This window comes from Onychostoma macrolepis, chromosome 06 (genome assembly GCF_012432095.1).
Source record: "Onychostoma macrolepis isolate SWU-2019 chromosome 06, ASM1243209v1, whole genome shotgun sequence".
Classification (NCBI taxonomy): domain Eukaryota; kingdom Metazoa; phylum Chordata; class Actinopteri; order Cypriniformes; family Cyprinidae; genus Onychostoma; species Onychostoma macrolepis.
In genome coordinates this window covers 9436279-9457226 of record NC_081160.1, presented here as the reverse complement: position 1 = coordinate 9457226, position 20948 = coordinate 9436279, and the positions used below count along the sequence as shown (strand labels likewise).

Here is a 20948-nt window from a genome sequence, read left to right as displayed (position 1 = left end):
TCAGGTTGATTATTCCATTTCTAGCGTGTTGTACTGCAATAACTGGGGGAATCTCATGTATAAATGTCTGGGTTGTACAGTATTTAGTCCCTAAAACAAAAGAGTATATATAATTATGCATAAAGACAATTATGCACATATTTTAGGGTCATTTAAATGTCGTTGTTGTTGTTGTTGTTGCTGCTGCATTGTTACACAATATTCATAAAAATTAAACAAGTTTCTCATTAATTTAATTTTGAAAAATCTCATTCTCAGCATAAATTAAATTCAGTACCGTTATAATTAGCAACACTTTATTTTACAATTTAAATATATATATATATATATATATGTTTTTACGATTTTAAATCATCTCTAGCAGTCAGTTAATAATAATCAATAATTAAAATGAGTCATCATTTGCAGTGTTTTTTGCAGTGACCATCTCAGTGAATGGACCCTAAAAATAGACATAATTTTCTTCATGCAAAATGCAGTGTCTTGCATATCACATTTAAAACAGTGGTGAAATATGACCTGGTTCTTTACAGGTTCACTCAGCCATATGTGTTTCCTGAAATTATACTGTCTTTTCATCGAAGATGTACAAACACACTCCACTGCACCTTTGTATTGTATAGAAGCACTTAGTGAAACAGATCTGCCATTTAAAGGACTGATTCACAATTCTCCTGCAGCACAAATGACCCCGTTTTTTCATCCATGAGCACCTTGTTCTCTTTGCTCTGAAAAATCAAGATTGAGGACCTCAAGTTTTTGGTGCTTGTCAAAGTCTCTGGAGCATCACTGTCTGAATGAAATGCACAATCATTATCTGTCTGTTGTTGTGCACTAATGTAGTGAAGTGCATGTGCGTTTATTGCTTGTATGGTGTGTTTAAGTAACCAAGCTCTCTCTGGTCTAGCAGCAGTGCTCTGTCCAGCTCCCAGTCCATCGTCTACATCCCTCAGGATATTGTCCGTGCCAAAGAAATAATCTCCCATATCAACACGCTCAAGACTCAGGTCAGCTACTACGCTGAGCGCCTGTCTCGTGCCGCTAAAGAACGCTCCGCTAACGGCATGGAGAGAACCCTCGCCATCCTAGCGGATAAGGTGGGTGTCAGAGTACTTTATATCCATTTGATGATACAAATTAACACATTTAATTTTTCTAAGCTGGACCCAGTGTGGTCTGAAGCTGACATTACAACCCTTTCTTCTCTCTCACTTTCAGACACGGCAGCTGGTGATGGTGTGTGACTGTAAACTGCTGGCGTCTGCAGTGCAGGCCCTGAACGCAGCTAGACCCGAATACATTGCCTCTAAAAACTCACCCTCTGCTGACTCAGAGCAGGTGGTGCTGAGGAATGATCAGGACACACTACTGGCCAAATGGAGCGGCAGGAACAGTCGTGCATCCCTCCAAGTTGATTGGCATGAGGAAGAGTGGGTAAGAAAGCTTTAGAGGCCTGTTAACAACAGATGTATTGTAACTAGTGCTGGGCAATGATCAATCATGATTAAACGCATCCAAATTAAACGTTTTTGTGTACATAATATATGTCTGTGTACTGTGTATATTTATTATGTGTATATAAATACACACATGCATGTAGATATTTAAGAAAATGTTATGTTTATATATTAATATTTAAATGTAATATAAATTGAATATAAATATATACATTTAAATATTTTCAAAATTTATACTTTGTGTGTGTCTTTTATATATACATAATAAATAAACACAGTACACACACTTATATTATATAAACAAAAAAACGTATTTTTTGGATGCGATGATCCTGATCCTTTCACATGATCCTTCAGAAATCATTCTAATATACTGATTTGGTGTGCAAGAAACATTTCTCATTATTATCAATGTTGAAAACCATTGTACTGCTAAATATTTTGTGGATATCATGTTACATTTTTTTAAAATTAATTTTTAATGAATTCTTTAATGAATAAATCACTCAAAATTAATATTATTTAAAAAGATTTTTTTTGTGTGACAATTTACTGTCACATTTGATCAGTTTATCAGTTTGATCAGGTTTTGGTTTGGATTCAGGTTTCATTTGATCAGGTTTGCTCAATATTGCTTTTATTGAAACCCCGATGAAGAAAATTGAGAGGCAGATAAAGAAAATACTCCCCAAAAATCCCTAAATTAACAATTTTTCCTAAAACAATAAACATTATTATTAGTATTTAAAAAATGCATGCTTTCACCATCTTACACATAAAACACAGCAAATACACAACTTTTACCATTTAACAATGTACAGCGGGTAAAATAAGTATTGAACACGTCACCATTTTTCTCAGTAAATATATTTCTAAAGGTGTTGTTGACATTAAATTTTCACCAGATGTCGGTAACAATCCAAGTAATCCATACATATAAAGAAAGCAAAACAAATAATTTCAGAAATTAAGTTCTGTGTAATAAAGTGGAATGAGGTGCAAAAAGGCATGGAAAGCCAAGACACCAGCTGAAATCTATCAGTAATTAGAAAGCAATCTTGCCCCTTGTGAGTGGAAATTACGGTAATATTAGTTGGTTCAGTCCCAACTGATGGCATATAAAAAGGTGTCTCATGACCAACGAGTCACACAAGAAACATTCCATGATGGGTAAAAGCAAAGAGCTTTCTCAAGACCTTTGCAACCTTATTGTTGCAAAACATACTGATGGCATTAGTTACAGAAGGATTTCTATACTTCTGAATGTTCCAGTGAGTACTGCTGGGGCCATAATCCGGAAGTGGAAAGAACATTATTTCACCATAAACCGGCCACGACCAGGTGCTCCTTGCAAGATTTCTGATAGAGGAGTAAAAATAATTATCAGAAGAGTTGTCCAAGAGCCAAGGATCACTTGTGGAGAGCTTCAGAAAGACCTGGAATTAGCATGTATAATTGTTTCAAAGAAAACAATAAGTAATGCACTCAACCGCCGTGGCCTGTATGCACGCTCCCCACGCAAGGCTCTATTGTTAAATAAAAAGCATGTTGAAGCTCGTTTAAAGTTTGCTGCACAACATTTAGACAAGCAAATATAGTCTGGTCAGATTGTACTCTTTGGATGCCATAATACACACCATGCTTGGAGGTCAAATGGCACTGCGCATCACCCCAAAACATCATGGTGTAGCACTGGCAAAATTCATATAGTTGAAGGAAGGATGAATGCAAAAATGTACCGAGACGCTCTTGATGAAAATCTGCTGCCATCTGCCAGGATGATGAAGATGAAATGAGGGTGGACATTTCAGCGAGACAATGATCCCAAACACACAGCCAAGGAAACTCTCAATTGGTTTCAGAGAAAGAAAGTAAAGCTGCTAGAATGGCCAGCCAATCACCTGTCTTGAATCCAATTGAAAATTTATGGAAAGAACTAAAGATCAGAGTTCATAGAAGAGGCCCATGGAACCTTCAAGACTGTTTGTGTGGAAGAATGGGCTAAAATCACACCTGAGCAATGCATACGACTAGTTTCTCCATACAGGAGGCGTCTTGAAGCTGTCATTGCCAACAAAGGCTTTTGTAAGAAGTATTAAATCAATTTCAATAAGTGTGTTCAATACTTTTTCCCTGGGTCATTCCATTTTATTACACAGAACTTAATTTCTGAACTTATATGTATTGTTTTCTCTGTATGTATGGATTACTTGGGTTGTTACCGACATCTGGTGAAAACTTCATGTCAACAGCACTTTTAGAAATATATTTAATGAGAAAAATGGTGACGTGTTCGATACTTATTTTACCCGCTGTAAATAAATGTCGAAATTAAATCACATAAAGTGATTGTGTCTCTTCAGAAGACTTGGAATAAACCGCTCAATTCAGATGGATTACTTTTACTGTGTTGTTATGAATTTTTGGGGACAGAAGTCTCTGAATGAGTGCATCATTTTGTTTAAAAATGTTTTTGTGCCCAAGAATCGCACTTTGTACAAACAGTTTCTTTGTCACAGGAAAAGGTGTGGGGGAATGTTGACAAAAGTCTGGAGTGTATCATCCAGCGAGTGGACAAACTGCTGCAGAGGGACCGTTTGCACAGCAACAGCAGTGAGGACATGTTCCAGACTGACCAGCAAAGCGGCACCAGTAAGAAAGGTAATGGGAAAACAAAAGCCTTCTGGATCAACCCTGTCTGCATGGAGGAGCCTTCCTCGGTCCCTGAACCACAACAACAGTCACCTTCACCATCATCACCTTCATCTTCACCACCTGATCTGAACCCTGCATGCCCTGTTAATACAGAAACGAATGCCTGTAGGTGCCTTTCACTCTTGTTCACACCACCCCTCTCTCTCTCTGTTATATTTTTAAGAACAGCATCGGGTTTAGTTGGCAGAGTCTCATCAATTTCAAATGTTCTATTTTTCTGCCTTTCTGCACTCTTTCTGTTTCTATAGTGGTACAGACACTAACAAATGTACATACTCATCTCTTCTTTCTTTTCTAGTTATTACACTTTCAGTCTCTGTTTTTCACAAACCCTGTCACCTGTTCATCTTCAAACAGGTTTGCATGCTGCCATAGCAACTAGCATTTATATTACTTTTGCTTGACTGGTTGTGGCTTTAAATTCTTCTCCCATTGTTTCTAATCCACCTCATCATCTGAATTTTTTACCTTGGTATCTGTTGTGCATCATTGTGTATGTTGTCTGATTTAGATGTAGTCTAGTAGTATGTGTAGTACCAAAACAAAGCAATATGAATGTATGGAAAAACTGACTGAATCCAAGTGAATTCCACAGTTTATGTTAATGAATGTGTGTTGACTCTGTGTGACTCTCTGTTGATGTGCCATGTCTCTTGAACATGTTTCTGGAACATTCTGTTGTTTGACCCAGCATATTTGCCTACTGTGAACATGTGACCGGGTGCTCTTGTTTGATTGGCTGGCTGGCTAACAGGCTCACAGGCTGTCTGTCTGGTGCTGGCTGTCTGTGCCAGTTAGTCACTTGGCAGTGCCAGCATGCTGTGATTTACAGTAGCCTTTTCCATTATATAATGACTATGAAATTATAAGCTTGCCAGGCAGCTGTGAATATTATTTAATTACATATTATATCTAGGCAAACCTATGCAGCATTCAACTTTGCATTTGAGTGGAAAAACAGTAGTTGTTCTGTTTTAAAGTTGCTGTTGTCTTACATTGCGTTCAATGTCTATGTGAGCTGCGTGCGCTATGCTAGTTGCACTCGCCAGGTTAACTGTTGCATGTTGCACCTCCATCCTCTAGATGGCAGCAGCAGCAGTGGAGAGGAGAGTTACCCAGGTAGGAGCCCCTTCCCCTCCCTTAAGCTTATGCGCTTTTGCTGAATTAGTGTTTACTTTTATGTCACATCTGTTATTGTTGTTCATCTTTGTTAATTGTGTTACTTGTAAACTTGTCATTGCTACTGTTTTCTGAGCTCTGTCTGCCCACGTTTACTTTTAAAGTCCCTGTGAATTAGCTTGTTAGCCCTGATGTGTTAAAATGTTTTATTTAAACAGGAAGTCGGGGCATGACATATCAAAATGTTTATCCCTTTTTTAAATGGCCAGTACCATTTAAAAAAAAACGCTTAAAATGTATATTAAAAAGTATACATTATATAGTATATTAAAAAATAATTAACTCTTACGGGAAGCATATTAGCAAACGGACTTTCCAGTTCTAGAAATTTAATTGGAAAAAAAATCTCATCACCCTTTTTAAGTCTGTATTCCTGAAAAAGATGGATTGTAAACTTTGTGCACATATCTCCTAAAATCAATTTTTGTTAATTTTTACTATTAAACTAGTATAGAGATGACCTAACACAAAAATTTAAATAGTCATCAGTTACTCACCCTCATGTCGTTCCAATCCCATAAGACTTTTGTTCATCTTTAAAACATAAATGAAGATCATTTAAATTAAATCTGAGAGATTTTGTCCCCCCAAAAATTTAACACTTCAGAAAGTTCATAAAAAAACATTGTAAATATAATCCATATGAATCAAGCTATCTAAGTCTTCTGAAGAGACACAACCAATTCAATTTTCTTCTTTTATGGACATGTAAACATTGATTATTGCAGATACATACAGCACATCAAATATGGTCAGCGGAAGCTCAAACCTCATTGGTTCTTCAAACTTGGAAGGGCAGAAATCTTTCAGGTTTCATTTAAAAATATCTGCATTTGTGCTTTAAAGATAAATAGTATAATGCGTTTAAAACAACATGAGGGTCAATAAATGATGACATAATTTAAGTCTTTGGGCTAATAAACAGACTAAAAGCAACAAACCTTACATTTTGATTTCATGGGGTCTTTAAAGTGAAACATGAGAATTTAAAGAAACATGTAAATATGTGATGTTTAATAAAGATATTAGCAGCAGATTTTTTTGTGTGTGTCAGGTGAGTGGAGCGAGGCTCTGTATCCCCTCTTGACGACCCTAACGGAGTGTGTGGCCATGATGAGCGACAAAGCCAAGAAGTCAATGGTTTTCTTGCTCATGCAAGACAGCGCACCCACCATTGCAATGGACCTCAACCTGCAGTACCGCCGAGACGTGGTCTTCTGCCAGACAGTTAGTTCTCAAACACACACATTAGTGAACACCTCCATAACCTTAAAGGATTAGTTCAACCTTAAAAATCATTTACTCGACCTCATGTCTTTCCAAGCCTGGAAGACTTTGGTTCATCTTCAAAACACAAATTAAGAGATTTTTTATAAAACTTGAGAGATGTCTTTCACTGAAACGAAAGCCAATTCAAAAAGACTAAAAATAAATTGATATGAATCGAACGGTTTAATTCAAGTCTTCTGAAAAGAAACAATTGTTTTATGCGATGAACAGATTTAATTTAGGCTTTTATTTACATTTAAAACATTGTTAAGCACATATCAGAGCACATCAAATACGGTAAACGGCAGCTCAACCACACTTGCTTGACACACAAGAACAAACCTCATTAGCAAGCTAGTTTGAGCTTCTTTTTACCATATTTCTCGTGCTCCATGTATGTGCACTAATCAATGCTTACGCAGAAAAAAGCATAAATTAAATCTTTTCTTCATATAAAGTGATCATGTCTTTTGAGAAGACTTTGATTAAACTGCTTGATTGATATGAATGGACTTGCATTGGAGGGACAGAAATAATGTTTAATTTAAAAATATCTTCATTTGTGTTTCGAAGATTCACAAAAGCCTTACGGGTTTGGAACAACATGAGGAGTAACTGGGTTTGGAATAACATGATGTTTTTAGGTGAACTGTTCCTCTACACCTGTTTTTCTGTCATGCTCTGACAAATGTCTTCTTTCTCTGTATTTTTCTGCCTCTCTTAAGCTCACAGCACTAATTTGTGGCTTCATCATCAAACTGAGAAACTGTCTCCGTGACGACGGTTTCCTGAGACAGCTTTACACCATCGGTCTGCTCGCTCAGTTCGAGTGCCTATTAAGTACTTATGGTAAACACACACTTACACACATGCAGTATGCTCATACTTTGAACCTGGATACACAGTGACCACTGAATCACTTGTGTTATCTAAACTCATTTAGAGCACAATTCTTATTCGTTATTTCTATGTGAGTGAAGCTCTCTGTTTTGGTAACACGTTACACTGGGTTGTGTATGTTTTACAGGAGAGGAGTTAGCCATGTTAGAGGACATGAACATAGGAATAATGGATCTTCGGAACGTGACGTTCAAGGTGACACAGGCCATCTCTACCTCTTCCCCCGACATGCTGCCAGTTATCACCGGAAATCGTGATGGATTCAACGTTCGCATCCCGCTCCCAGGAAGCATGTTTGATGCATTGCCAAGGGAGATCCAGAACGGCATGCTGCTGCGGGTACAGCCGGTGCTGTTCAACGTGGGCATCAACGAGCAGCAAACGCTCGCCGAGAAGTGAGTCCTGATTATGTAAAACACCCCTCAAGAGTGCTTGCATAACATCAACAAATAACATTATATCATAATTGTTAGATTTTTATTTTCAGTTTGTCATACACTTGTGTTCATATTGAAGAAATCTAAAGGGAAAAATCAAAATGTTTGTGTCGTAGGTTTGGAGACACGTCGCTTCAGGAGCTCATCAATGTGGAGAGCCTGGCACGTCTTAGCTCTTACTACCAGCAGTTCAAAGAGGTTTTACCTGACGACTGTAAGTCATCACTCTTCTCTTTGTTTTTTTCCTCTCTGCATAACGAAAAAAAAATTTGAGTTCTACAAGTCACTCTGGTTTTAATTTTCTGTCTCTCTCAGGTCTTCCTCACTCTCGTAGTCAGACGTGTCTCCCAGAGCTGTTGCGGTTCCTTGGTCAAAATGTTCATGCTAGGAAAAATAAAAATGTAGACATTTTGTGGCAGGCTGCAGAGGTAACAGTTCTTCTACTAGTAAATTATATTCAAATAATTGCTCAAACCCATTTTGGCATTGTTTTCATTTAAAACTCTTCTCATAAAAAAAACAAAAACAAAGAAAAACTTCATCACCCATAGTTTTCATGGCCGAAATGGAGTAAAATTCATGTTTGTGTGCAAAAACATCTCATTTGTACTGACACCTCTGAAAATAGAAAGAAACTGCAAGCCTATGTAAAACCTTGAAAAAATAAATCTTCGTTACTGATAATCTAATAGTCATTATTTTACTAAATGTAATTTGCATTGATGCATTTTGTTGCAGTCTTATGCACATACAGTAGGGCATAATGCTTGTTCAGGTATATTGGCTGATCACTTTCAGTAATTTTGCATGTGTATTTATAATTAATCTACATTGGGTTTTTGTGGAGTCGAGCTACAGTGTCTAAGAATACACATTGCACATCACATTTGTCTTTCGACATAAGCGCACAACATTGAGGCCAGTTGTAGTCTGATAATTATGATTTCCGAAAAAGGTCAGCACACCTGGGCTCCAAAGATAAAAAAAAATGTAATAACAGGCTATCACATAGGTGACTTTGAGCACTCATGCTCTTCATCAGACTCCTCATCAGAAATATACTAAGTGTAAAATAATTCAGTGGTTTTCAACCAGAGAGGGCCTCACAAAACTTCCAAGGGGCCCACAAAAGGAGACTTAAATTGTTTAATTAAAAATGCTAAAATCATAAAATATTGTTTCATAATGTTTCTTTATTCCTCCCCCAATAACATTTTTTATTATTAAATAATATACAGAATAAGAATGTTGCATGTTCTAGGATCACAAAAAGATTTATCTTTAATTTAATATATCAACACTCCCAGTTTCTGCTAATAAAAAAATTTGAAAACAATATTTATTAACATAATTACAACAGAAATACCTGTCTTAGCCAATATTGTGTTGGATCGTGAGGGGCCTTCAAGTCAAAAGGTCTGAGAACCACTGGGTTAACTGGTGCACCCTTAATAACATGAACATATGAATTCTTTTTTTTATTATTATTATTATTTTTTTAATAGTTCAGCATAGGGATGCAGCGATTTACCGGTTTTACGATTAACCGCGCTTTAAAACGTCACGGTTAATTAATCGTAAAGGCTCTGCTACACCGAGTGTTTCTGTTGTATGGAATGGAACTGTTGAAACATGAGCAAAACGAAAACAAAGTTACACTAGCGGTGCACCATCTTAAAATGCCGTGCTTATCAGAGACACAGAGGCTACTAGATTAACTATGACAGAGGAACCAAACAGCGATCCTTTATTTCCACCAGAGAAATGACTGAATTCGATAGTGTGGGACCATTTTAAATTTGGGTACATCAATATTGCCGTAAAAATCGCTGTTAAAGAGTGAATACATAAGGGATAATGCACAGCTAGCCAACCTGTTCTGGCTGTGCAATAAACGATTTTAATGCACGACGTGAAGGCAAGGACCACCTGACGCGACGTTCGTTAGCTCGAACATTCTGCCGCTTCAGAGATGAAATAGTGCAGTGAGAGAGAGCGCGAGCGCGTGTGTGAAGCGCGCGCAGTCAGCGGAGGCTCGCGAAGCGGAGCCAGGCGCGAGTATAAACGAGGCTTTAGCCTACCTGCATCTGCCTCACTACAAACAATGAAGATTTGAGTTTAGTTATTTAAACAGTCATTTTACCCCCTCTTTGCTGATTAATATAATGTAGCGATCCAGTATCTAAGCTATTTTATTAATGAAAGTCGCTGGGCAGCGTTGACAACATGTTTCTGTCCTCCTAAATGTTTGTGGGCAGCTCGATCTCGATCTCACAAACCAAAATAATAGACATGATTTTCTCAGGCCTTATGTAAAATCAGATGAATAAAGATTATTAAAATGAATAAGTATTGATGACAGTTGATTACAATAATAGTTTATTTTATTCCCTCATTAGTAACAGTGTCCTCTGTGGGATAAATAAAGTTAATATTAGTCATATATTAATAATACTTCATTAATATTGTGATTTATCATCCCTGTTATAGTATTATTCATAAGTCAATTTATTTTTCACCATCTTTCCAAGTTCTGTACCTCAGGTCCAAAAGAAATGTAGAAAGAATGAAATGAAAACATCAAATACATTTGTTATTTTCAAAATGGAAATACTTACATGGATATTTACAGAGCAGAGGTCACCTTTTTTAATTCCAATAGGAGAGATGGACTTTTTTTTTCTTTAGTATTATTATTTTGTGCTGTATTATTGGTTACTGTGTTATTTCTGTTTCAAAAGGCAGCAATAAATAACACTTTAATATCTAAAGAGTGTTTATGTGATTTTATGTTGTGAAATGAATAAATGCATAATAATCGTAATAATCGTGAAACCGTGATTATTCCTCAGACTATAATCGTACCAACAAAATCTATAATCGTTGCATCCCTAGTTCAGCACAGTGCAAACAGAGTTTGCATCTGAAGGCCTTTACGTGGTTCTAGTGCCTTTTCAAAATATACTGAAATGCTGAACTGGAATGAGTGTGAATATCTGGTAGGTTGTAACACAATATTTGTGCCCCTTCATTTAGATTTGTCGGCGACTAAATGGAGTACGTTTTACCAGCTGTAAAAGTGCCAAGGACCGCACTGCTATGTCAGTGACTTTGGAGCAGTGTCTGATCCTGCAGCACGAGCATGGCATGGCCCCGCAGGTCTTCACACAGGCCCTTGACTGTATGCGAAGGTAAGTCTCCTGAAAAACTGCCTGCACTTGATTTCATAAGCATCGCACGCTTTGGGGATGTGCCTCTCTTTTTCCTTTTTCTTCCTTTCTCTGTCTCTCTGAAGGATCCCCTCCAGTGCATCATCCCTCATTGCTTGTGGCTTCTTGGTGTTTTCAGTAACACTTTTGTCTTTATTGCTCTGTGGCTTATGTGGCCTAATATGTTCATTACTTTTATATTTACTCACTTGTTTAGGGTGTTTGTTCCTTGCCACTCCACCTTTCCATCTTTCATCCCTTCTCTCCACGCTCTATGAGAGGCGTAAACGCAAATAAATTGCTCCTGTAGAGTGTGAGGAAACTGCTGAAACTTTGAATCTGCTGATTTGTTTGGCTGTGTGCTTGCCAGATGTTCTGTGCTTATAAATAAGGGTATGAAATTGTCAGTTTTGTCACATGATTGTCTCCTCTTGTCTCCTGTGCAATCTAAGGACAGATCTAAATAAACATGTAGTTACATTTGTACAGAAAACTGTTTATCTGTTCTGTTGAAGCTGATGAAAGAGACAAGATGAGTACAGGAAGGTTTTATTGCTATTTTATAGAGTCTCAGTAAATACTCAATGGTAACACTTTACAATAAGGTTTAATTCATTTACATTTGTTAATGCATTGGGTGTCATGAACTAGCAATGCACAGTTTACAGCATATATATTCTTCTAGATAATGTTAAATTCTACATACACCACTGTGGTTTGTAAGATTTCTTTTTTTTAAAGAAATTATGGCTTTTATTATGCAAGGACACATTCAGTTGATTAAAAGTGACAGTAAATACATTTATGATGTAAGAGGTTACATGGTCTCCACAAAAAATATCAGTCAGCACAACTCTTTTCAACACTGAAAATAATAAGAAATCACCAAATCAGAATATTTGAATCATTTCTAAAAGATAATTTGACTCTAAAGACTGGAGTAATGGATGCTGAAAATTCCTCTTTGCCATTACAGCAATACATTTCATTTTAAAATAGATTTATTAAAAAAGTTGTAATGAAATTTCACAATATTGCTGTTTTACTGTATGTTTGTTCACATAAATGCAGCCTTGGTGAGAATAAGAGACTATAAAATACAATTAAAAAGTGCTACTGACCCCAAACCTTTGAATGATAGTCTATACAATACATTTTGATTTGTATAAATTTGATGAAATTATTCAAGCAAAGTAAAGAATATTGAATTTATACATGGAAAAACCTAAAACAAAAAATCTATTCTTACCTTTACTAAAGTAGGTAAGAATAAATGCTGTAAAAAATTGTCTTTGTTGTTAGTTCAATATCTAATTCATTAACCAAGGTTAATAAATTGGATGTTAAGGTAAAGTTTTACCCACAATGCACTGTGCATGATCTGCCACTGTGCTGTGCTGCTGTCCTCTGTGTGCGTATGAGGCTGAGTGACTTGAAATGAATAATCACAAAGAAAGCCAGCAGTCTATCTGTACCTAAAAATGTACTCTCCTTCACAAGCCTGGATACAAAACAGCTGGATGCAGAGACACTGTACACAAGATTTTTATGTTCGCAGTTGGTTTGTTATGATGGCTCTGTTGGTCTGTTGCATGCTGGGAGGACGCAGCACGCTTGATTTGCATGGCAGCAGCAGCAGCCCTACATACGCCCCCTTCTGTCCAACATGGAGAACCCATCTCTTTAACTTTCTTTACTTTAAACGGTAGAGATGCAGAACATCACTCTTAATTTTCTCTTTCTTTATTCTCTCTCCTTCCCTTCTCTGTGTCTGTATTTCTTTTCCTAATTCACATTGTCTGTTTTATGTCTTTTGGATTTACTTTTGTTTGCATCCACATCTGACGGATGGATTCGACTCGGCACCTTTTCATCGTGTCTGCAATTAATTTTTTGTTTAATTTTTACTTTACATTCATGTTGGAACCATCCCAATGGTCACTTCACCACATCCTGTGCATGTCGCCCCATTCTGTTTGTCCTCTCTGGCCCTTGCTGCCGCTTCCCCGTCCCTCCGTCCCTGCCCCTCTCTGCAGCATTGGGACCAGGGAGGGGGTAACTCAGAAGAACCTGAGCGGCTTATTGCCTGTACGTGACTTCAGGCTGGACCCCAGTCTGCTCTACTCTCTGCCCCTTCTGGCCCTGAGCCCAAACCTGCTCATCGTCTGGGTGTTCCTCAGCATAGCCTACCTGCTGGCCAAACTCCGCTGCAGCTGAGCCTGAGACCCCCTTTTCCATTTTTCTTTCTCTCTTTCCCCCGCTCCGGCTATCTCAGCACTTCCTTTCTCTGTTTTTCTGTTTCTTTCTCCTCTGAGTGAGGAGCTGTGTGCAGACAATGCTGAATTCTTTCTGGTTGATTCAGCTCTTCTCTGTAACAGCCAATCTAAAGGTCTTGGTGTTCATTTCTGCCTTACCTCTCTCTCTCTCTCTCTCTTTCTCTTTCTCAAGTAATCATGGATGAGAAAAGTTTGTACAATAATTTGTGACATATAACAAATATTCTGATTATTTTAGAGGGTTCATTGAAAATAGATATTCATATATATATTTAAGATTTAACATTGAATTTATTTATTCAATACTAATTATTCTTATAATATTGAACTGTTTTATTTGTGTTATTATAACAAACTATTTTTAGGCACATGAATATTTGTGCTAGTGGTCAATTCAATATGTATATAATAGCGTGCATTAGTTGCCGCACACTTTTTCAGCGGCGTTTGTTCCGGAAGTTTTTTTTTTTTCACTTTTTTTTTTTTCACTTTATTTATTTTTTTTCTATAGGGATTTTCAAAAAAGTGTTTGTTAAAATATTGTAAGCCATGTAACAAGCCAAGCAACTACAAGGTGAATCGCAACATCATGAAAAAGTAATCGAAATTGGACAAAAGACAAAGGTACAAAACTGTGTACTTAACAGTTTTAGTGAGGAAAAGAACTACAATCCCATGAAGCATTGCAAATGACAATCAAATTAAAAACAATGGATGAAGAATAGAAACTACTCATTTAAAGTTGATTGTTATATCTATAGAAACTATTTAAGGGGTTACTCCACCCCAAAATGAAAATTTTGTCATTAATCACTTTCCCCCATGTCGCCATTTTGGAGCGTATCCGCTGGACGCAAACTGCGTACGCTGTTCTGTATCAGCCGCACCACGCGTCCACTGGATACGCTCCAAAATGCCGTTACGCTGACACAGAGGAGACGAATTGTTGAATAAAGTCATTATTTTTGTTTTCTTTGGATACGAAAAGTATTCTCGTAGCTTCATAACGTTTCGGTTGAACCACTGATGGCAGATGGACTATTTCGGCGATGTCTTTCATACTTTTCTGGGCCTTGACAGTGTTATTTACTTGGCAGTCAATGGGGACAGTCACAAGCCTCCCGGTTTTCATCCAAAATATCTTAAATTGTATTCCGAAGACGAACAAAGATTTTACGGGTTTGGAACGACATGAGGGTAAGTGATTAATTACAAAATTTTCATTTTGGGGTGGAGTAACCCTTTAAGTTTATTGCAAAATATCTAATAAGTATTTTGACAGCATAGCAAATCAGTTACATCATTTGCAGTGCTTTATGGGATTGGGCATTCCCCACAAACTTGATCGAATTTTCTGTACAGAATCTTGATGACTTTAACAAAAGTATATACCATTCGATCTCAACTCACTGTACTTCTGTCTTTAAAGGTTTATAAGTCATCTTTAAAAATGAATTTCCCTATGGAGAAAATGAACCGAATTTTACTTCCGGAACCCGACTGTTGCACTCTATAATGAGATATTGTTATTCTGTAACAGTATCATGGAATTTTCCAGTGATTTTTGTGGTCGATTTTGTTGCGTCTTCCATGTGTTTCTATCTAAATGCAAAGATAAGGCCTGGCCAAAGCTAATCTCAACTATCATCGCACTTGCTTTAAAAATGTATTGCACTTTAGGGTATTAAGTGTGTCCATGTCTTCCCATGTTTGGGTGGAAGAACACATGTTGCTCTTTTACCAGGATTGGTCTGCACTAATCTGTTTGCAGCCTTTCCAATGAGCCCATTAAATTTGGCCAAATAAGATTGTATTTTCAGTCAGGGAAATCTAAATATGCACTTGAGAATTGATTTTTCATCAAGATTTTGTTTAAGCTGTCAGCTGATGTTTTCACTATCAGCTGACAGGAGGTACATGGCAATAGGTATAATAGGTATTTTGTGTAAAGGAATGTTCCGGGTTCAGCACAAGATCCGTTGACCACATCTGAGGCATGCAATCGTTTATAAGATAAGATTGGCTCACCAATCAATTTGTAAAAACAAACAAACTTATTTACATTAATGCACTAAAATCTAACATTGAAATACACAATTTTGAAAAAAACAACCATGTACAGCTTCCATTGTAAGTGTATTACTGTAAATTTGTTTCTTTTCTCAAATTGAGGCATAAATGACATGCTAGATGGTGTAAGCTAAATGTTTTGTGTCAAATCTGGAACAGTCTCTTAAGATGTATCTGTTTAGATGACAATGGCATCCATGTGTTGCTTTAAGTAAAGACACTTATGCAGTAATGATGAACAGAATGTATGTTGTTTTACCAAAACTAATCACTTTGTTTCCTAATCATGACATGCAGGCTGCAAATCATCAGATTTCTTCCCTTCTTTATGTGTAAATATATATTTTCTATGTAAAAGTTTACCATGAGAGAATTTTACAGAACTCACAGTTTAATTGTGCTTCCCATTGTGCCAAATTAGTAATGGCCTCTCTGTGCTTTGTAAAATTTATCTGGCCACATGCCACGGCCAGTACATCTGCTGTTTACAAGTTAGCACTGCTTGAGCTTACATGCTCTAAAGAGCTGCCCATTGCAAGAACTTTATATATTAAAAATAACCTTCACCAGGCTACAGAAAAGTGTGCATTTCATCTGACCTACTAAAGAAATTAACTGTCCCAAAATATCTCCATTTGAGATGCTGAAGGGGTTCATTTATAATGATGTTGTGGCTCTGTGAGTCTATTTTTGCTTCGTTTGCTTAAAAATGTCAGAGATAACTTCCAGATTTTTCCCTGTTTGTTTTAAATCATATTGAATGATGTTTTGAGCTGTTTTCAGAGTACGATTATGTCTTATACAGTTAAGTTGGAGAAAGGTTTTGGTTTCATAGGTTAGACCGGGACAGTCTAAGATACTGCCGAAGGTTTGGCTGAATATCATTGGTAGGTTTTAATGAATAGAATTTAAGGATAGGTCTCAGTTCATTTTGATGGTTTTAAAATTTGTTCATTGGTTTTAGGTAGGGCTGCATGATTATAAAATTGTTGATTATTTCCCATGATATTGTAATCTCAATTATGAATTTAATTGATAAAATTTATATTAAAACGCATCTGCAAGTTATTACAAAAAATGACTAATTCGCACAACATACATGTTTGTGAATGGTTAGAATGCTCAACCGAATATATATATATATATATATATATTCTAAATAGAATGCTGTTCTAGATGTTTTTCTTGATTAATCTTGGCAGCCATAATAATCAAACATTTTTGGATAAATTTTGCAGCCATAGTTTAGGAGATAGGTTGTAGATTGGACTATGTTGTTGAATGTTTTGGGAAACAAAATAAGTATCTTGGGTTAGGAAATAGTTTTGTGGCCTCGTTAGGTTTGCTTGAATAATTAATGTGCTCAGAGCCAGCTCTTTTGTTTTTATTGAGCTTTCGTTCTCTGAGAATTCTAATATATGCAGTGTTATTTTTATGCTTCTTACAACATTTGGAAATTTCAGTATTTTTTAAACAGTATTTGAAAAATATAACTTTTTACTCAAATATCACAAGTAAATTCCTTGGCTCTACCTCGTTTTACTAAAGCATGTGAATTGAGCATCATGCCCTTTTAGTCGCATACTAAAAAGGTCTCTGGCAAGTAACCATTTTGATTTTGGAATTCACTAGAATAAAAAAAAATCCATGAATTTTTTTTTTAACATTTAAGTGGTCAATTAATGCAAAAATGGGAATTCTGTGATCATTTACATACCTTTGTATGTTTCTTTCTGTAGTGGAATTTAAAAGGAGATATTTAGTAGAGTGTTCAAGCTGCTCTTTTCAGTGACATTTTCACATGATTTTTCAGTGAATAATATCTTAAATATCATTCTGTTCATCACTCAAGTCATATAGACTACTTTTATAGTGTGCTTTTTTCTGAGCTTGATAGCCTCAATCCACTTTCACTGTATTAAGCAGCATGAACATTCTTTAGAATTTCTCCTTTTGTGCTCCTTGGAAGAAAGTCAGTCATATGGACACATATGGAACATGGAACAACATGAGAAGGACACATTGCACTGATGTTTCAGTTCTAATTGGTCAGTTTGGCAGACAAAGGCCTACACCTGAATAAATCGTACCAAACCATGCTAACTGATATCATTTACATTCGCTAAAGAAGTTTATATGAATTGCTTTATTGTTATTATATGAGTATTACTAAGATATTTATGTGTAAGCACATTTTTGAAAGAAAATATTTATTTGTATAAAACATTAAGTGCTGTTGTAAAACAGAATTTTTGGAATCCCAATAAGAGGGACATGTGCAATAGTTGGCCTGATCAAATGTAATTATTTGCCATACCCTAATACACAACCAATGTAGCCTGCCGATCTTAAAGATTTATTTTCATTTCTGTCAAATTTGCTTCAGAGCATTAAATGCCTGTGTGCTACCTAAAAAACATTAGCATTTTCAACTTATGTTAACTGTATTGTGACGTGGTTTGTTTGTTTATTCGCTTTCGCCACCCTCATTCTGTGTTCACCCATAATACTCATGCTCATAACATTGCTGAGATGTCTGCTGCCATCTTTTGTGGCTGTGCTAATTTTTGCTTGTGATTTTTCTAAACATGGCTTCATGTTCTGTTTGTTTTCTACTTGTTTTCACACACTCAATCCCGCCCCTTTCCCCTACCAGTGAGGGCTGCCGCCGTGAGAATACCACGAAGAACGTTGGATGTCGCAAGTATGCCTTTAACTGTCTGCAGCTGAAGGCCTTTCCTAAACATTACAGACCTCCCGATGGCACTTTCGGAAAAGTGGATACTTGACGAGATGACTCTTGTTTAGCTATAAAACAGTAGGATCATTAATTATGAAGGTGACACAAGTCCTGCACATTAGAAATTTGAGCCGCCTTCAAGCTAAGCTACAGTAAATCCGCTCAACGCATAGGCTGTTTCAATTTGCACCGATAGTTATTGAACATTTACATTTCAAGTGTGAGTTCGAAGTGAAAATGTTGACTGCATTTATTTGTATTAGTAGCAAAAGACAGCATACCTGATCAGTTCTCTTTCATAAGCTCAATATCACCGCACATATACATACACGTAATGCTGTATTATGGCTCTCTGTAGTGCACAATGAAGGGTTTTAGTCATTTTCGCTATATATATATATATATAGGAATCCTGGCCCTTTATAATGCATAGTGGAGAGTTTAGACATTTATGCTGTATTTCATGGTGTACTCTTGACTATCAATAGCAAACTGTAGTGTGTTTAGTTTAAGCTACACCTACTGCAGCATTACAGTAATCAGTGTGATGGCTTAAGAGTTGTCACATGACTCGTCTTGCCTTGTTTATTCCTTTTGTGTGTGTATATTAAGGCTCCACCATTTTCAAGTGTCTCCCATAGACCAGCAGAAGAACTGTTGGGAAACAAACCAGGCCTTTTTTTAGGTTAGCATTGTGTGTTTTATTCATTTTTTTTAAACCTCATACATTCAGACTGATCATGCATGGTCCATCCTCTCAGTTGCTTTAACTCTGAGGTCGTCCTTTATGAAAACAATGCCCTTTACAAGTAAAAATAATGCACTTCTGGCATGTTTCTTCTATGGACCAGCGAAGAAAACGTTGATGTTAGATCAGTGTATCACTGTGTTCAGCTGGCAGCAACAACTCGTAGATGATGCTGTCATTTTGTGCTGTACTCGTTTTAATAAGAGGTACATTCAGAAATGGAATATCGATACATGGAGACAGTACAGTACAGTGCTAAGCACTTGTGAAATTGACTGTGAAATGTGAATCTGTTACAGTTGTGCAAATTATTTGTTACAAGTTATTTTGTCGTGCATATCACTATTGTCATTTCTCGTTTTTGACACTGATGTTGTTTCAATTATTGTATGTTTATACACCGTTATTTAAGAGAGATACGCTCACAGATTTTTGGATCGATCTTGATTTGTATTTATTTCTTTTTATGGTAATGATCTTTTATGATGCCCTCTTAGATATATTATGTCTGTCTAGAACAGAGTTCTGCTGTATTAAAATGCTGTCATCAATATCTGATGCCATTAAAGAGAGAATATAAGACCAGTGACATCTGTTGTGTACTTCTTATCATGATAAAGCATGTCTTTTTCTGTCTCTGTGCTTGTTGGGATCTAAAACATGGTTAAATATCTACTACAATGCAATGCATTACTTTTTTTAACCACAATTTACATGTTGGTTTGAAAACGTTTGTCAAAATTCGTGGTTATTTTAGAATGGCCTTCAATAGAGAAGGATGCTTTATGCTCATAATGGTACAACTACTACTAATTTAGAGTACTTAGTACTTTTTTGAAACGCCATCTTTAGGGAAACCTGAATTTTGGCACCATTGGTGTAATTTCGGCTTCTGCCAGCAAAAAGGTGGACACACTTACCAGACAATCCCTGATCCCATGATGATTGCCCACAACAAAAACCGGTATCTCATCATTGCTCCCCTGATGAGCTTCTGCTGCCCTCTTGTGTTCTGTAGACACCAACTCGGACAGATACAACCATTTTATGAAACCATTGACATCTATTTCCAAAGTATTTGAGTACTGTATTTGTAGCTTCATTCAATAACAAATACGTCACATTAGAGAAGAAAATGGATGATTATGGAAGTAATAAACTTACAAATGTTGCTGTTACCTGTACAAAGTAATCTCAAGAGGAGTGTTGCACACCTAGGCTACTGTACACAATTGTAGGAAACAATTAGAATAGCAGAAAAACTGGCATTACCAATATGCTGATGACTATCGCGAGGACAACAAATAAAAAGAAAAAACATTCAACGTTCAAATGTTAATGTAATAAAAGTCACAATTAAAAGATAAGTTTCTTTAGTAATATGTTAGACTTATAATGAAAAGGAAAAATAAATTCCCTCTGTGATACAAAACAGCATACTTTGCTTATCAATAATGTTCTGCAGAAAAGAAGTCAGACCTTGCTTACTGGATATTGAAAAGAGCAGAGAAAAAGTTGTTGGGCTATATAAAGAGAGACAACGATTTTTCCTCATGAAAAACTTGCCTGCAGGTAGATACAAATGTCCAGTATACCAAAAGGGACACCAAAAGCCAGTTTTGTTTTCTCCAATATAGATGGGTCCATAATATGACAAAAAAAGCTACAATGGATGGTTTTACAAGTTTTAAGATAAGCTACTAACAGAGCCTTCAAGGTATAGTATATTGTCATCTTTGGGTAAATACATATACATAACCAAAGAAAAAAACTGTAGGCTATTTATAATGTTTTATTACTATAATATCTAATTGTCTTGCAGTGTGTTTCTCATGGACCTTGATACTCCATGGGCTACTATATGTAATCATTTACCATTAAATGTTCTTTTGTCCATTTTTCTTCTTTCTTCTTATTTCTTCGCTGGTGCAGATAATAGTGTTTAGTT

The 20948-nt window shown here is 36.4% G+C and overlaps 1 protein-coding gene across 12 annotated transcripts in view; it reads left to right on the top strand.

The window, feature by feature from the left end:
- Positions 1 to 19585, top strand: part of inpp4ab (inositol polyphosphate-4-phosphatase type I Ab) — a 43035-nt gene extending 23450 nt beyond the window's left edge. For 2 of the 12 annotated variants that reach the window (XM_058778639.1, XM_058778638.1), the window contains 11 exons: positions 911 to 1097; positions 1219 to 1434; positions 3977 to 4277; positions 5256 to 5291; positions 6406 to 6578; positions 7346 to 7469; positions 7648 to 7915; positions 8074 to 8171; positions 8273 to 8385; positions 10994 to 11148; positions 13203 to 18306. In XM_058778639.1, the coding sequence (XP_058634622.1) occupies positions 911 to 1097; positions 1219 to 1434; positions 3977 to 4277; positions 5256 to 5291; positions 6406 to 6578; positions 7346 to 7469; positions 7648 to 7915; positions 8074 to 8171; positions 8273 to 8385; positions 10994 to 11148; positions 13203 to 13383 (1852 nt within the window). In that variant the 3' untranslated portion in view covers positions 13384 to 18306. The other 10 variants (XR_009271682.1, XR_009271681.1, XM_058778642.1 and 7 more) reach the window with 10 other exon arrangements.
- Positions 19586 to 20948: the final 1363 nt, after the last annotated feature.